This window comes from Eptesicus fuscus, chromosome 9, assembly GCF_027574615.1.
Source record: "Eptesicus fuscus isolate TK198812 chromosome 9, DD_ASM_mEF_20220401, whole genome shotgun sequence".
NCBI lineage: Eukaryota > Metazoa > Chordata > Mammalia > Chiroptera > Vespertilionidae > Eptesicus > Eptesicus fuscus.
In genome coordinates, this window is record NC_072481.1 from 27,352,841 (window position 1) to 27,370,586 (window position 17,746).

General features: G+C 58.6%; 1 protein-coding gene across 2 annotated transcripts; it reads left to right on the top strand.

Moving 5' to 3' along the window:
• Window positions 1-849: 849 nt before the first annotated feature.
• Window positions 850-16,578, top strand: PTCH2 (patched 2). 2 transcript variants are annotated; one of them, XM_054720889.1, is made up of 23 exons: window positions 853-924; window positions 1,382-1,574; window positions 8,372-8,561; window positions 8,669-8,738; window positions 8,906-8,997; window positions 9,593-9,788; window positions 10,364-10,485; window positions 10,626-10,773; window positions 10,851-10,982; window positions 11,067-11,222; window positions 11,306-11,398; window positions 11,548-11,568; window positions 11,728-11,853; window positions 11,980-12,098; window positions 12,214-12,562; window positions 12,708-13,020; window positions 13,101-13,243; window positions 13,327-13,507; window positions 13,656-13,936; window positions 14,049-14,186; window positions 15,578-15,720; window positions 15,803-15,902; window positions 16,312-16,578. In XM_054720889.1, exons 1-23 carry the CDS (start codon window positions 853-855, stop codon window positions 16,576-16,578), a joined length of 3,645 nt encoding a protein of 1,214 aa, XP_054576864.1. The 2 variants fall into 2 exon arrangements, with proteins under 2 accessions (XP_008149434.2, XP_054576864.1); XM_008151212.3 differs by lacking the exon at window positions 11,548-11,568 and having other exon boundaries at window positions 850-924.
• The last annotated feature ends 1,168 nt before the right edge of the window (window positions 16,579-17,746 follow it).

A 17,746-nucleotide genomic window follows, 5' to 3' on the forward strand; every position in this document is an offset into this window, starting at 1 on the left:
TAGGAGGGATGCAGGAGGCAGCTGGTCAATGTTTCTAACTCTATCCCTCTCCCTTCCTCTCTGTAAAAAATCAATAAAATATATTTAATTTTTAAAAAAGAAACTATGGGAGGAGATATGGCTTTAGTTAGATCATGCTGAGCGCTGTGCTCCAAGTGGGCTTTGTGTTTTGGAGTTAGCAGATTTGCTTTTTAGAGAGATGTCTGGCCTCAGTGCAAAGAGTGGACTGAATGGGGCAAGACTGGAGACAGAGAAGAGTGGAAAGAAGGGTTTGTGTCTTGGCCGGGTCGGCCAGCAGATAGCCTTTCTCAGCATCGGCCTCTCCCGATTTTACTTGGCCAGCGCCTCGCTCTCCGGGATCTCCCTCCCTCCTCCTCCCCGAGGGCCCCCGGGCGGAGAGGCGAGGCGAGGCGAGGCGAGGCGAGGCGAGGGGTGGCCCTGCCTGGGTGGTCTCCTGCTCTACCCCCCGCGGCGCCGTTGCCTAGCAGCAGATCCGGGCCGCGCGGATCTGGGTAATTTGCGGGCCCCTCAGCCAATGGGAGAGCGTCGCCCCTGCCCTCTCCCTTTTTCTGGGGCTACAGACGCTTCCCCGGCACTGCGGTCGCCACCTCGAGCCGCGGGAGCGCCGCGGGCTGCTAGCTCTGCGGGCACGCGGGACTCCCTCCGCCACCGCGCGCCCCTGGGTCACAGCCCCCGCGGCGCGCCTGCCCCCGACCCTCTCCCACGCCCCGCGCCCGAGCGGTCCCGCTGAATCCCGACGCGGGGCCCCGCGGTACAGGGGGATCAGACCAGCCTATGGGGGCTCCCAGATAACGCGGGCTGGGGGCGCCCAGCACCCCCACTCCCGCCAGCATGGCTCGGCAGCCACCCCTCGGGGAGCTGCCTCCGGACTACACGCCCCCAGCTGGAGCCGCAGCGCCCCAGGTGAGTGGAGGGGAAGCCGGAAAAGGAAGATTGGGACCCCCGGGTCTGTCACTCAGGTCAACGCAAGGTGGGACGTCTCTAAGTGCCTTGTGTTACTGCCTGCCTGGGAAAGGGGTGTGTGTGTGTGTGTGTGTGTGTGTGTGTGTGTGTGTGTGTGTGACACTTCGGCCAGTGAGTGTCTGTGGCTTCACCTCTTTCTACCTGAGAACAGGTGTGTGTATATGTATCCTACTCTCAGAAAACAGGTCTCCGCCTTCCTCGGGTGTGTATTGGGTAGGAGAACAGGAAATGGAGTTGTCTTATTCCATGTTTGGCCCCGTGACTGTGTAGGTCCACCCTGTCCTGCATCCAGAAACCAAAAGGCCAGGGCTGGGCAGAGGGTGTCCACAGGGAGAAAAGGGAAGGATCCTGTGCCTTGTTGCAGCAATGCCGACTGACCCTTCTCTTTCCACCCCAGATCCTAGCTGGGAGCCTGAAGGCTCCGCTCTGGCTTCGTGCTTACTTCCAGGGCCTGCTCTTCTCGCTGGGCTGCAGGATCCAGAGACACTGTGGCAAAGTGCTCTTCCTGGGACTGCTGGCCTTTGGGGCCCTGGCACTGGGTCTCCGTGTGGCCATCATTGAGACAGACCTCGAACAGCTCTGGGTGGAAGGTGAGTTGTAGACACTGAGCTGCTGGGGTTTGGTGAGCCCAAGACAAGAACAGAGTGAGGCCTGGCCCAGGTGACTCATTGGTTGAGCCTTGACCTGGGAACCAGGAGGTCATGCATGGTTCCATTCCCATCAGGGCACATGCTCAGGTTGCTGGATCGGTCCCCAGTAGGGGGCGTGCAGGAGGCAGCCCATCAATAATTGTCATCACAGATTTTCTCTCTCTCCATCTCCCTTCGTCTCTGAAATCAATTAAAAAGTAAAATAAAAAAGAACAGAGTGAGGAGCTGGTCCTGAGTTCTAGTGGACTTGGCTCTGGGTCTGGAGGGGACACCTGCCCACCGGCGCCTCAGCATCTGGGAGCACTGCTCCCGCTCACCCCGTGATGAACATCTGATGGAGTCTGTGAAGAGGTACATAGAATAGTCATCTGTGAGTGTGAGCCTGTGTTTAGCATTCGTTGCCCACCTTTTATGTGTATTTTTTTGAACTGCATGGCAGGATTTGCAAAGACACCTTTTTAAAAACGACCCATCTTTTAGTAGCAAAGAAAGTAAATATGTACTGGAATATAATAAACAATATAATACAATGAAGAATATGATTATGTTGTACAAGAGAAGGCAGGGAGAGATCCCATCTGACCTGGAGACCAGCAGTTAGAACTGGAGGGCGGGGAGGCTGAGACATCACCTGACTGGCCTCCAGGGAGAGACCCCAGGCCCCTGGCCCCCTGCAACCATTTAGTCACTCTGCACTTCCTGGGGACCAAATCCTCACTTCCTCATGGAAGTATTAGATTAAAATTATTTCTTAGTAATAATTTTGCCAACTATCTCCTTTCCCGGGGCCCGGCTTCATATGGCAGCCCTTTAACAGAGTCAAACTCCCTTCTGTTCTTGTCTAAAAATTTGCATTTGTAGGTTCTCCAAACCTCCCCCAGCCCTGGCCCACACCCAAGGGCAGGGCCTAGGTTAGAGTCTCACACTCTCGAGTTACTTCAAATGCTGGCAAGCTCTAGGATCCAGAGCAGATGTTTCTTAGAGCCTGCCTGCCTGCCTGCCTGGCTCCCACACCCCATCCCCACCCTACCCCAGCCCTCTGCAGACTCTCACACACAAACACACTCGAGGCCAGCCCTGGGGTTGAGGGCAATGTTTATCTGTGCCTGCCTGCCTCCAGCCCCAGGACACACATGTGCATACACGCACATACACATATCCCCACCCACACCACTGCCGTCTGGGTGGTCCCAAATTACTCTTGGATTTCCTGCCACAATGGAGGCTGTGTCCCCCCCTCTTCCTCCTTCTCCATTCCCCAAATCTTCCCCATCTCAACACTGCTTAAACCTAAACGTTTCTTCATTCTCTCCCCTATACCCCAGCACAGGACAGGCTAGATCCCGCCAGATTTTTGCTGCTGTTGCTGGGAGAGTGGTGTAAGAGGGTGGTAGCCAATTCCTAGTACTTTTTCTTTTATTTAGAATACCGTTCTTGTCCTGTACTGGCTTGGGCTGGGGGTGAGGTCAAAGCAGTGATCTTGGCCTGATCTTTTCTCTCTGCTTCTGGAGTGAGGCTTCTCCCAGAATGCCCTAGGCAGTGAGGAGCCATCTAGGTGAGGATCGAAAGGGATATTCCATTCCTTTCCATTTTGCTAACACAGAAAGCAAAGAAAGAAGCGAGACATTGGCTCTCCGAGTTCTAGACCGGAGTTCAGGGTCTTCTCCAGCTCCAGCTTTGCCTTGGTGAGAGTTGGAATGTGACTTGTCCTTTCTGATGAATTTAAAAATAAAACTCAAGGTCTCAGAAATAGAACATTAAAATAAAAATCACAACATATAGCCCAACTGGTACTTACAGAAATAGTGGTAGAGATGGTTTTAAATTGGAGCTGTCCCTGAAAATAAATATATAGCCATTCTATCTAGAAGGCCAGAGATGGCCACGCATCAGCAGTTGGTAGAACTACTATCCACTGAAATACTTAGGTTTTCTTTCTAAAACCTTAGCGTTCAGCCTCAGTTCTCCTTACTCGCCTCATTGGTTCCTAAACCAGCGAATTCTTCCTTCTTACCTTCTGTCATTATAGACCCTCCTTCCCACCGCCGTGGCCATTGCTCTAGTTCAGGGGTGGGGAACAGCCAGCCCGCAGGCCCTTGTAAGGCCCGAGAAATCATTTGGTCTGGACCTGCCAAGGCATTAGGGTGAGTTCATTAAATGTTTGACCAAATAACGCAGGCTAATGTTTAAGTTGATAAATGCGTTATGGACTGTGAATGATGTTATAAATACCCAAATGGCCCTCAACATTTGCTAGTTGAAGCCTTTCTCACTCTCTGGCAGGACATTTCTGATTGTATCGTTTGGAATGCTTTTAGCCACATGAAAGAGAAAGGAAAGGAGGGCGGAAGGAAGGGAGAAGATGGATTTATCATCCCCTGCAACAGGAAATCTGGCAGTAGACAGTAGAGAAGTTCCAGAATGGTTAATTCCGCAACCTTAGGACTAATATGCCCAAGTACCTTTCTCCTCTGCCTTCTTCAGCGTGTTGGGCTTTTGTCCTCAGACTTTCCACCTCCTTGTCATGGTTGCTTCAGAACCAGAAGCCTCCAGCTGACTTCCCATATGGCCACTTTGGCAAGAATGTGCAGACCCTATGCCTAAATTCTTCACTGGGGAAGGCAATGGAATTACTGTGATTGACTTCTTAGACTAGTCAAATTTCACCCCGAGGCTGGGAAGGGGCCCAGCGTCCCTGAATCATTAGGCCCTTCCCGGGATGGCCAAGGAAAGCAAGGTCTGTTAGAGAGGTGACTGCTCTTGCCCCCCTCACCTTCAAATCTGCCTCCACACTGCCCTCCTGTGGTGCATCTAAATCCTGCCAAGTCAGTCCCCGTTAAGAGTCCTTCCATCACTTTCTATAGGTTCTGGGGAGGCTCCAGAATCAAGGCCAAGCTTCTTAGCACACTTTCTAGGCCCTCCACATCTAACTCTTTTATTTATTTATTTATTTATTTATTTTTTATTTATTTATAAATATTTTTATTGATTTTTTTACAGAGAGGAAGAGAGAGGGATAGAGAGTTAGAAACATCAATGAGAGAGAAACATCAATCAGCTGCCTCCTGCACACCCCCTACTGGGAATGTGCCCGCAACCAAGGTATATGCCCTTGACCGGAATTGAACCTGGAACCTTTCAGTCCACAGGCCAATGCTCTATCCACTGAGCCAAACCGGTTTCAGCCTAACTCTTTTTTTTATATCGCCCAGCCAGCATGGTTCAGTGGTTGAGCGTCAACCTATGAACCAGGAGCTTACAGTTCAATTCCCTGTCAAGGCACATGCCTGGGTTGGGAACTCAATCCCCAGTGGGGAGCATGCAGGAGGCAGCCGAGCAATGATCTCTCTCATCGTTGATGTTTCTATCACTCTTATAAGCCAGCAATGAGTGCTATCAACATTTTATTTTTGCTAATTTGATAGATAGTAATTTATTGCTCTTTTTCATTTGCATTTATGGGATTAGCTATAAGGTGGGCTCTTTTTCCATGCTCATGCTGGCTGACTAATTATATTCTCCCTTTTGTAGGCATGAAAGTTTTTAACAAATATCGATTTTTGTTATTAATCCTCACTCGAGGATATTTTTTCATTGATTTCTAGAGAAAGTAAAAAGGAGAGGGAGAGACCGAGAGAAGCATTGATGTGAGAGATATACATCGATTGGTTGCCTCCCACAAGAGCCCGGACCAGGGCTGGGGATCAAATCGCAACTGAGGAACACGCCCCTGATAGGATTCAAATCTGGGATCCTTCTAGTCACTGAGCCAAACCGGCTAGGGTGCAAATGTCGATTTTGATGTCTCCTCCCATTCTATTTCCTCCCCTCTGGCTTACAGTCATTTTTTTTCTCCAGTTCTTTCTCATTTTTCTGTCACATCATTTCTCTCCCAGCAACGATTAAGTAATAACTTCGTATCTGTGCCTACTACATGCTGGGCAATTTTGTAAGGAATGTGCCTGCATTTATTTATTTTTTTAAATATATTTCTGTATTGATTTCAGAGAGGAAGGGAGAAGGAGAGAGAGATAGTAACATCAATGATGAGAGAGAATCATTGATCGGCTGCCTCCTGCACACCCCCCACTGGGGATCGAGCCCGCAACCCAGGCATATGCCCTTGGCCGGAATCGAACCTGGGACCCTTCAGTCCACAGGCTGACGCTCTATCCACTGAGCCAAGCCGGCTAGGGCAATGTGCCTGCATTTATTGTAATTCTACCAAGGTAGGCATTGTTTCCATTTTACAGATGAGGAAATTGAGGGTCAGAGACTAAGTACTTTGCCCCAAGCACAGACTAAGTGTCAGAGTCAAGACTCAAAGCCAGGTCTGCACAGAGCCTGCGTGCTCTCCCTGCACCCGCGCTCGCTTCTTGCTCATATAAGACATCCCAGGTCATCTGTCCCCACATCTGTCATCGTCACTGTCAGCCGAGATTTATCTTTTCTCTCCTCGTTTTTTCTCAGGATTCTTTATTCTCTTCAATGTCGTATTTGAAATTGTCAGTGTTTTTTCTCCTGCTTTCTTATTAGTTCTCTCTGGGTTCCTTCCTTCTGCCCTCCCTCCATCCCCTCAGCACACTCACTCACTATGGGGAGCTGATCCCTGTCCTCCCCTCCCATCCTTCCTCGTGGCAGCTCTGGCCTGAGCTTGGTGACATAAGCACTGTAGTACAGGCCTGGGAGAGGAGTGGGGAGTCGGGGGAGAAAAAGAGTAGGTGGATGCCCTGGCCAGGTTGCTCAGTGGTTAGAGCATCATCTCATACACCAAAAGGTTGCAGGTTTGATTCCTGGTCAGGGTACATACCCAGGTTGAAGGTACATATCCCTGATCTGGGCTCATATGGGAGGTAACCAATCGATGTCTCTCTCTCTCTCTCTCTCTCTCTCTCTCCCTCCCTCCCCTATCCCCCTTTCTTCCTCCCTTTCTCTTCCTTCCTCTCTCAAAAAAAAGAGTAGGTGGAAGGGGGCAGGGTGGCTGCGTGAAACTGGGTTTATGAAGGGAGGGCCAGAAATGGGATTTGGGTGGGGGGATGTAAGTATATAGGCAGATCTGTTTTGGGGGGGAACCAAGGGTTTGGGGCTCTCATGAGTGAGAAGATTATGAGGGTTTGAAAAAGAGATTGGGGAGCATGATGATGCCAGTGGGGCTGGCATCTCAGAGAGACAGTGCATGTGGGCCCAGGGGTGGCAGTGACCGACAGGAAGAGGCCCCAGACAGGAAGAGGCCCCAGATAGGAAGAGGCCCAGACAGGAAGGGGCCCCAGACAGGAAGGGGCCCAGACAGGAAGGGGCCCCAGACAGGAAGGGGCCCAGACAGGAAGGGGCCCAGACAGGAAGGGGCCCCAGTCAGGAAGGGGCCCAGACAGGAAGGGGCCCCAGACAGGAAGGGGCCCAGACAGAAAGGGGCCCCAGTCAGGAAGGGGCCCAGACAAGAAGGGGCCCCAGTCAGGAAGGGGCCCAGACAGGAAGGGGTCCCAGACAGGAAGGGGCCCCAGACAGGAAGAGGCCCAGACAGGAAGGGGCCCAGTCAGGAAAGGGCCCCAGTCAGGAAGGGGCCCAGACAGGAAGGGGCCCCAGACAGGAAGGGGCCCAGACAGGAAGAGGCCCAGACAGGAAGGGGCCCCAGACAGGAAGGGGCCCAGACAGGAAGGGGCCCCAGACAGGAAGGGGCCCCAGACAGGAAGGGGCCCAGACAGGAAGGGGCCCCAGACAGGAAGGGGCCCCAGACAGGAAGGGGCCCCAGTCAGGAAGGGGCCCCAGACAGGAAGGGGTCCCAGACAGGAAGGGGCTCAGACAGGAAGGGGCCCAGACAGGTAGAGGCAGAACTGGGTCTAAGACCAGACCAAGGGCACCAAGCCTCGGGGTGGTGTGGCACTGTCCCTCGCCCTCCTCCAAACCAGTCAGGTCATAGCCCCTCACAGTGTCCTCGCCTCCCCAAGCCCCAGTGACAGAGCCTCACTCCATGGCCAGCACAATGCCGGGCGGGAGGGGCACGGAGGCTGAGGCGGGCCTGCACTGGGACCCCTGTTGTCTGGACAGGGAGCTGGTGAAAGGGATCGGAGCCCTTCCTTCCCCTTGGCCCACTTTGCTGTCACCGCTGCCAGGGACAGGAGCTGAGTCCGGGGACTTCCTGTGTGAGGGGACGCAGTGTGTGACGGCATCACCCTGCAAGACTGTCGGACCCTCCCCCGCAGGTGCCTCTGCAGGCCCGTTGTTTCCTGCCCTCTTGGCAGAACTGTGTGCAGAACTGTGTGGCTGTGTCACTGCCTGGGCCACCTGAGCGAGGATCCAGCCCCAGCCCTGCTCCTTGAGGGCACCCTCCCTGGGGCAGCCTCCCTACGTGCCCCCTTTGTTCCTCTCCTCTTCCCCACCAGCTGAGAGAGGAACTGAGTGGGGCTCCCTCAGCTCGGTGCCCCCATACCCCTGCCCTGGCCCAGCTCATACTGATCTCTCATTTTTTAGTTATTTGCCCCAAACCTAGCCAATTGGCTCAGGCTCAGTGCTTAGACCACACGAGACTTCCATAGGCCGCACCACTGAGGCTCGGCTTTCCTGCCGAACCCCCGATTCTGAGCCGGGGGCGTCAGGGTGCCCATCAGGGAGAAGGCAGGAGGGGGGCCTCTCGGCAGCACTTCTCCCACTTGTCCTGGGAGGCATCGTGGGCTAGGGCCCCACATCCCCCCGAGTCTGACCCCGGGCTCTTTCCCCTGCTCTCTCCCTGGCTCTGGCAGTGGGCAGCCGGGTGAGCCAGGAGCTGCAGTACACCAAGGAGAAGCTGGGCGAGGAGGCTGCGTACACCTCCCAGATGTTGATACAGACCCCGCGCCAGGAGGGGGAGAACGTCCTCACACCCGAGGCGCTGCGCCTCCACCTCCAGGCCGCCCTCACCGCCAGTAAAGTGCAAGTGTCGCTCTATGGAAAGTGAGTCTGGCTGGTCCCTGAGCAGCTGGGGGTGAGGCCTGCGAGGGCAGGGCTGGCGTGGGAACCCCCCTCTGCTGACCTCCTTCCTGTGCCCCCGGCTGCTGCAGGTCCTGGGATCTGAACAAAATCTGCTACAAGTCAGGAGTTCCCCTCATTGAAAACGGGATGATCGAGCGGGTGAGTTTCCTGAGCTGCTCTGTGCCAGGTGGAGGTGGATCCTTTCCTGAAGTGGGGGGGGGCTCCGGAGGCCCAGTCTGGAGGTGGGGGGTGGAGAGGGACCACACAAAGGTCATGGAGAACGAGCACAGAGACAGGACTCATGTGTCTGGGGGTGTCCCTGGCAGATGATTGAGAAGCTGTTCCCGTGCGTGATCCTCACCCCCCTCGACTGCTTCTGGGAGGGAGCCAAGCTCCAAGGGGGCTCTGCCTACCTGCCGTGAGTGCCCCCACCGCTGCCCCGCCCCCACCTCCACCTCCACCCCGGGCCCTGCCTTGTCTTGGGCGGGTACGGGACGTCTCCAGCAGAAAAGAGGGGTCAAAACCTTACCAAGGGCCCAGTGACCTCCCTGGCCAGGGTCAGAGCACGGCTGCCCGGGCTCTCTCCACGCCCCGTCTCCTCGCCCCAAAGGAAAGGCAGACCTGTCTTATTTAGACAGGACAAAACACGAAGGTCTGTCGGACCTGAGCCAAGATTTTTTTGACAGATCCCCAGAAAGAGACTGCCAGGGAGAGTTAGCTGGTTGTCTGCTAAGCTGTTGCTCGGGCCAGAAAGGAAAACCTGTTAGGAGCAGGGCCCGTATGGTTATGTTCTAGAACTAGGGGTCGATGGCTTGGGAAGCCTTTCCCATATGTCCTGATGTCCATCCTCGCCCCTTGCCTCCATCCACGGCTACTGCAGCAGCCTGGTGGGCTGGGAGGCTGAGCCTGCATTCCCTCCACGCGGAGGAGCGTGGGGTACAGCATGGGTCCCCTCATCGTTTGGAGGGTGGGAATTGATCCCTGATTATCACCAGCCACGGGCTCTCCCTCAGCGGCCGTCCCGACATCCAGTGGACCAACCTGGACCCCGAGCAGCTGCTGGAGGAGCTGGGCCCCTTTGCCTCCCTTGAGGGCTTCCGCGAGCTGCTGGCCAAGGCACAGGTGGGCCAGGCCTACGTGGGGCGGCCCTGTCTGAACCCTGACGACCCTCACTGCCCGCCTAGCGCTCCCAATCACCACAGCAGGCAGGTGGGTTCCCGCAGGTCAGCCGGGAAAGGCTGTTTTCCTGGTTTTTCCCTCCTCTGCCCCTGGGATGGGAGAGAGCATCTGTGCTCTGAGCTCCGCCCGCCGTTTCCCGGATGTTGTTACCCTGTCCCCGCTGTGCTGGACACCTAGTGTTCCGTTCTCAGTCCGATCTCCCAAGGAGCCCTCCAGGGCACAAGAACTCCTGTGTCGTTCTCTACGCCAGAAAGGCTGGGCTTTATCAAAATACACTTGTACAGGGAAACAGAAAAAGCAGCTGGGCACGAATGTCATTCCTCGTTTCCTGAGTGTCCCGTGGCCCTGTGAATAGGGGCCTTTCCCCACAACCCCCCCACGTCACGCCTGCTCCTGCCAGCAGCCTAGCCCAGGCCCCTGCTCCGCCTTGTGGCCTCGCCTCGTCCCTGCAGGACACTAGCTGTTCACTGGAGCCCAGGCCAGAAGCTCAGGAGAAGTTATCTGCCCTTCAGGCCTCCAGAGCTCCTGGTTCCCGAAGGGGCCAGGCAGGGACACGGCTATCCACAGCCAGGGCCCTGAGTAATGACCCTCCTCTGCCCCTCCAGGCTCCCCGTGTGGCTCAGGAACTGAGCGGGGGCTGCCACGGTTTCTCCCACAAGTTCATGCACTGGCAGGAGGAACTGCTGCTGGGAGGCATGGCCAGGAGCCCCCAAGGACAGTTGCTGAGGTAGGGCTCTCCTGGGACGTGGCAAGGGGACCCCCGGCTGGGAATTCACACTCCGGCTCCAGGCAGCTTGGTCAAGAGCCCCCTGCACGCCCCCCCTGGCATCCAGGCCAGCGCTGACCCGGACTCCTGCCCCTCACCAGGGCCGAGGCCCTGCAGAGCACCTTCCTGCTGATGAGTCCCCGCCAGCTGTACGAGCACTTCCGGGGTGACTACCAGACGCACGACATCGGCTGGAGCGAGGAGCAGGCGGGCACCGTGCTGCAGGCCTGGCAGCGGCGCTTCGTGCAGGTCAGTGTGGAGAAGGGCAGGGCGGTGCCCCGAGGCCGCGCCCCCTACTGCCCCTCAGACCCACCCCGTGTCTCCAGCTGGCCCAGGAGGCCCTGCCTGAGAATGCGTCCCAGCAGATCCACGCCTTCTCCTCCACCACCCTGGATGACATCCTGCACGCGTTCTCGGAAGTCAGTGCCGCCCGCGTGGTCGGAGGCTATCTGCTTATGGTGGGTCCCACTCCTGGCACCGTGCCCCCCTCCACCCGGAGCCTGCCCTGGGAGCCCTGTCCAAGACGGCCCCTCTCCCCGCAGCTGGCCTATGCCTGTGTGACGATGCTGCGGTGGGACTGTGCCCAGTCCCAGGGTGCCGTGGGCCTCGCCGGGGTGCTGCTGGTGGCCCTGGCAGTGGCCTCAGGCCTCGGGCTCTGCGCCCTGCTCGGCATCGCCTTCAATGCTGCCACCACCCAGGTACGGCGGGGCTGCAGGGCAGACGTGGGTGCGCACAGCTCAGGCTCCTCGCTCCTCCAGCTGCCCGCCCTGTGCCCCTCTAGGTGCTGCCCTTCTTGGCCCTGGGCATCGGCGTGGATGACATATTCCTGCTGGCACACGCCTTCACCGAGGCCCCACCCGGCACCCCTCTCCAGGTGCGCTTCCCTCTGCAGCCGGGGCTTGTCTGGGTTCGGCACGGGGTTAAGAGCCTCTTGGTTTGGGTGACCTTGGGCTGGTAATGAACCTCTTTGCCTCAGTTCCCTCTTCTGTAAGTGGAGGTAATAAATGTGCTTGTATCCTAAAGGTTGATGTGGGGATCGGTGAGGTCACTCAAGTCGAGTGCTTAGCACAGTGTGTGTGGCCCGCACGCGGTCTCAGTAACTGTTAGCTGCCGTGCGGTCATTGTCCCTCCTCTGCCGTCCACGTTCCCACGCCTCCCCTTCACTGTACCCCGAAGACTCAGGCCCCTCCCCTGTCCTGGCAGGAGCGCATGGGCGAGTGTCTGCTCCGCACGGGCCCCAGCGTCGCACTCACGTCCATCAACAACATGGTGGCCTTCTTCATGGCCGCCCTCGTTCCCATCCCTGCGCTGCGGGCCTTCTCCTTGCAGGTGAGGCTTCAGGAAGAGGGCGCCAGCAAGGGCGCGGGTGGGCGTGGGCAGGGGCGGGGCGGGCACGGGTGGGTGAGGGGCGGGCGCGCTTCATCCAGCCCCTGCGCCCTCCCTGTCCATCCCCAGGCGGCCGTCGTGGTCGGATGCAACTTTGCCGCCGTGATGCTTGTCTTCCCAGCGGTCCTCAGCCTGGACCTGCACCGGCGCCACTGCCAGCGCCTCGATGTGCTCTGCTGCTTCTCGAGGTACTGCCCCTGCACCCCCTCCGCCCCCACCAGGCTGTCCTCCCTGGCACCCCCATCCTGTCCCCTCCCTGGCATTCCCCGGCACAGACCCGTCACCCGTCTCTCTGCCTTCCAGCCCCTGCTCCGCGCGGGTGATTCAGATTCTGCCCCAGGAGCTGGCGGACAGGGCAGTACCAGTGGGCATGGCCCACCTGACGGCCACCGTCCATGCCTTCGCCCACTGTGAAGCCAGCAGCCAGCACGTGATCACCAGCCTGCCTCCCCAAGCCCACCTGGTGCCTCCACCTTCTGACCCACTGAGCTCTGAGCTGTTCAGCCCGGGAGGGTCCACTCGGGACCTTCTGGGCCAGGAGGAGGGGACAAGGCAGAAGGCAGCCTACAAGTCTCTGCCCTGTGCCCGCTGGACTCTTGCCCATTTTGCCCGCCATCAGTTTGCACCCTTGCTGCTCCAGTCACGCGCCAAGGTAAGAGTCCAAGCCCAGAGGGGTGGGGGGGGACCGGGGCAGGCACGTAGGTGTCTCGGGGCCCCAAGAAGGGCAGGGGCCTAGCCCACCACCTGCTGGCTGGGGGGTGTCCCTGGGCCTCCATCGGAGTTGCCATTTCCCACAGGCTGCGGTGCTGGTCCTCTTTGGGGCCCTCCTGGGCCTGAGCCTCTACGGAGCGACCTTGGTGCAGGACGGGCTGGCCCTGACCGACGTGGTGCCTCGGGGCACCAAGGAGCATGCCTTCCTGAGCACCCAGCTCAGGTACTTCTCCCTGTACGAGGTGGCCCTGGTGACGCAGGGTGGCTTTGACTACGCCCACTCCCAACGCGCCCTCTTTGATCTGCACCAGCGCTTCAGCTCCCTCAAGGCCGTGCTGCCCCCACCTGCCACGCAGGCGCCGCGCACCTGGCTGCACTATTACCGCAGCTGGCTACAGGGTGAGGCGAGGAGCTGTGGGAGGCTGCTGCCCGCAGAGCCCCCGGGCACAGGCTGACTGCACCCTCCCCGTTCTCCCCAGGAATCCAGGCTGCGTTTGACCAGGACTGGGCTTCTGGGCGCATTACCCGCCACTCGTACCGCAATGGCTCTGAGGATGGGGCCCTGGCCTACAAGCTGCTCATCCAGACCGGGGATGCCCGGGAGCCTCTGGATTTCAGCCAGGTGGGGAGGGGGCTGGGAGGCTCAGGGAGCACGGGGGACCCGGCCTCACAGGCCCAGGCCTTCAGCCCTCCCTGCCTCTGCAGCTGACCACGAGGAAGCTGGTGGACAAGGAGGGGCTGATTCCACCCGAGCTCTTCTACGTGGGGCTGACCGTGTGGGTGAGCAGTGACCCCCTGGGCCTGGCGGCCTCGCAGGCCAACTTTTACCCCCCACCCCCCGAGTGGCTGCACGACAAGTACGACACCACCGGGGAGAACCTGCGCAGTGAGTCCCGGGGCCGGCGGGGGTTGGGGGGGGCGGGGGGGGCAGAAGAGCCTCGGCCGGGGCCACACAGGCCCTACCCTAAGGCCCTGCCAGTGCTCCCCGTGCTCACTGGCCACCCTCCTCTCCTGCCGCCCCCTCCCCTCCACAGTCCCGGCGGCCCAGCCCCTGGAGTTCGCCCAGTTCCCCTTCCTACTGCGTGGCCTCCAGAAGACTGAGGACTTCGTGGAGGCTATCGAGGGGGCCCGGGCAGCATGCGCCGAGGCAGGCCAGGCCGGGGTGCGAGCCTACCCCAGCGGCTCCCCCTTCCTCTTCTGGGAGCAGTACCTGGGCCTGCGGCGCTGCTTCCTGCTGGCTGTCTGCATCCTGCTGGTGTGCACTTTCCTCGTCTGTGCCCTGCTGCTGCTCAACCCCTGGACAGCTGGCCTCATCGTGAGTCTGCAGGGCTGGGGCTGGAGAGACCCAGGGCTCCCCACCCTCTCCCGCCCGTCCCATCACCCCTCCTCCCGGGAGCCCTGGGTGAGCGCTGCCCCCCACCCCCCAGGTGCTGGTCCTGGCAGTGATGACCGTGGAGCTCTTTGGCATCATGGGTTTCCTGGGCATCAAGCTGAGCGCCATCCCCGTGGTGATCCTTGTGGCCTCTGTGGGCATTGGTGTCGAGTTCACGGTCCATGTGGCTCTGGTGAGCATGGGCACTGGGGGAGGCGTGGGCCAGCTGATTCAGGACGCAGCGAGTACTTATCAAGCACCTACTGTGTGCTGGGGACGATTTAGGAATTGGGGATATGATAGCAGTACAGGCAGGCTTTACCTTCAAGGAGCTTATATTCTAGAGGATAGTGGTAAACAAGTAAGCAAATAAATAAATAAGCAGCCATTTCAGTCGACAGGAGGGACAAAGCCCTGAGCAGAGTGGAAGGAGAGAAAACGGGACCCAGTGCTGCTTTTGGGTGGCCTTACTGTGAAGGGGGTCAGAGAAACGGATGGAGGCAGATGGCAGTGCGGGTGACAGAGGCAGGAGAACTGAGGCAGGCACCGGCCTGGCAAAGCTCCAAGCTCTCCCACAGAGGAGGAGTGGGACGTAGAGGGGCCTCGACCAGCTGGAGGCACCAACACAAACAGCTCCCTTCTCTTTCCACTCACAATAGCCCTGTTATTATTCTGATCATAAGAACTATACCCCGTGGGGGGGCACAGAAGGCAGCAAGCGGAGAAGTGCAAAGAATAGAAATGCCGCCCTGAGAAATGACAGCGCTGTGGTGTCCACCTCCCAGACAGGGCGGCCAGCTGTTTCTGTAAAGGCCCAGGTGGTACATATTTTAGGCTTGGCGAGTCCTATCGTCTCTTGCATCTCTGCCATTGTAGCATTAAAGCCGAAACAGACGCTACAGAAGTGAATGGGTGTGGCTGTGTTTAAACAAAACTTTATTTACAAAAATAGGGGACAGGCTGTAGTTTGCCAACCTATTGTGGACATGGCTCTGTGCCTCACCAGACACATCTATACAGTGTTACCTAAATGGACGCGTGCACGCTGCCTGGACAGTTCCCAGGAACTCGGCCCACCTGGCCTGCTGTAGGTCAGGGCCCACCTGGCCGGCTGTGGGTCAGGGCCCACCTGGCCGGCTGTGGGTCAGGGCCCACCTGGCCGGCTGTGGGTCAGGGCCCACCTGGCCTGCTGGGGGTCAGGGCCCACCTGGCCGGCTGTGGGTCAGGGCCCACCTGGCCTGCTGGGGGTCAGGGCCCACCTGGCCTGCTGTGGGTCAGGGCCCACCTGGCCTGCTGTGGGTCAGGGCCCACCTGGCCGGCTGTGGGTCAGGGCCCACCTGGCCGGCTGTGGGTCAGGGCCCGCCTGGCCTGCTGTGGGTCAGGGCCCACCTGGCCGGCTGTGGGTCAGGGCCCGCCTGGCCGGCTGTGGGTCAGGGCCCACCTGGCCGGCTGTGGGTCAGGGCCCACCTGGCCTGCTGTGGGTCAGGGCCCGGGTGACCCCAGGGACAGAGGACAGAAGTGGGCGCCTGGGAGAGCTGGCCCTGCGAGGCTGAGGAGCAGCTCCAGGACCACCTGTTCCCCCAGGGCTTCCTGACCAGCCAGGGCAGCCGGAACCTGCGGGCTGCCCGCGCCCTGGAGCGCACATTTGCCCCAGTGACCGATGGGGCCGTGTCCACGTTGCTGGGTCTGCTCATGCTTGCTGGTTCCAACTTCGACTTCATCGTAAGGTAGAGGGGCGCTCAGGGCAGGGAGGCAGGGCCCGCCCGTGCTGACCTCAGGGCTGCCCAAGCTGACCTCCCCCCCCACCAGGTACTTCTTCGTGGTGCTGACGGTGCTCACACTCCTGGGCCTCCTCCACGGGCTCGTGCTGCTGCCTGTGCTGCTGTCCATCCTGGGCCCCCCACCAGAGGTGACCAGGCCCTCCCTCTGCTCCTAGCCCAGGGGACCGAGTGGGACAGGCACGGGAAGGGACAGAGCAGAACAAAATGCCCTCAGCGGCCAAGAGTCAGGGCTCCACTCTCAAGGATCCTCCCCCTGAGGCGCTACCAACTGAAGGTGGCAGCCTCCCCCTTTGCCCAGACACCATGGCCTGCCCCTCACCTCTCCCGGCTTCTTTCTAGAACCCACCTTAGCCTTCAGGGTCCAGAGCAAGGTGCCCGGTCTGCCCCAGGCCTTGACATCTGTCCCTTGGCAGGTGTCATATCCTGCTGGACGCCAACAAGGGCCCAGCTTCCCGACAGCCATGGCCGTGCACCAGGCAGGTGCTGAGGGGATGGAGGCTCCAGCCCTGGGCTCACGGGGGTGGTGTCTCTCCCCAGGTGGTACAGACGTACAAGGAGAGCCCCGAGGCCCTGAGGCCCCCAGCTCCACGAGCAGGAGGGCTCCGGTGGGGGTTGTCCCCCGCGCTGCCCCAGAGCTTCGCCAGAGTGACTGCCTCCATGACCGTGGCCCTCCACCCACCCCCACTGCCTGGGGCCTACCTCCACCCGGCCTCCGACGAGCCTCCTTGGCCCCCTGCCGCCACACCGGCAGCCAGCGGCTCCAGCTCCCTCACTTCTGGGGGCCCATGTCCAGCCACTGAGTGAAAGCGCAGCTGAGGCCTGGAGGCCCTGCTTGGGCCGCGTGAAGTCACTGGAAAGCAGTGGGTGGTTACTGAGTGCGGGGCGGGCTCCTGGAGAGCCTGCTGCTGCTGTCTGCCCGCCCGCCCCCGCCCCTGACTCGGCCATCACAGACCTCCCTGATGTCTGTACAAAACCAGCACCCTCTAGGCCAGGGGTCCTCAAACTTTTTAAACAGGGGGCCAGTTCACTGTCCCTCAGACCGTTGGAGGGCCGGACTATCGTTTAAAAAAAACTATGAACAAATTCCTATGCACACTGCACATATCTTACTTTGAAGTAAAAAAACAAAACGGCAAAAACACCCGCATGTGGCCCGCGGGCCGTAGTTTGAGGACGCCTGCCCTAGGCTGTGAGCAGCCTTCCACACGGGGTCCCGTGTGCCTGTCCCTGTGTCTGGGCAGGAGGAAAACCAGCACCCCACACTGCTGCCCCCAGCAGACCAAGCCTGAGGGACCCTCTAGCACCCTTTGCCAGTCCTGGCCCCCACTGCCTGGTGACTCCTGGGTAGGCTCTCTGTATCCCTGCCTACCTCCTACCACGTAAATTATTTATATGAAGATGTTTATTTTTGTAGTTTGTACAGATGTTAGCTATGCTGAAAGGTTTATTTTTAAAGAGTGAAATATATTCTATGTGAACTCATCTCAATGACTGTCATGCTTTTCTTTCCGACAGAGTTGGGAGTTTGCAAGTAGAAATGTCAGGACCTAAGGTCCTCGGGCCACTCTGTTCGTGGGTGGGAAAGGCCCCGGGTTTCAGTGTTTGTCACATGACTGCAGTCTGTCTATTCACCCAGGAGGGAAGGTGATGTTCAGCAAACATGTCAGTCATGTGCTTGATAATGGTCTGGGTTGAGTGCTTAGCATACAACATGATATAAATGTTTTTAGTGTCAAACGCTGCTGTGTGGCTTTCAGAGCCATCGTAGTCCAGCCCTGCACACCCCCAGACTCCTTGCCCGCTTCCTGTTTCAGCAGCATGCCGGGCATGGATGAGGGCACAGCCATCGGCAGATGGGAAGTGCAATGGAAGATCAGGAAAGTAGCCCATGGAGGAGATGGGGCCTTCAGGGTCTGGGGAGATATTTCAGTTTTGTGCCCAGACCAACCTCAAGGCAGAGGCCTCTATAGGT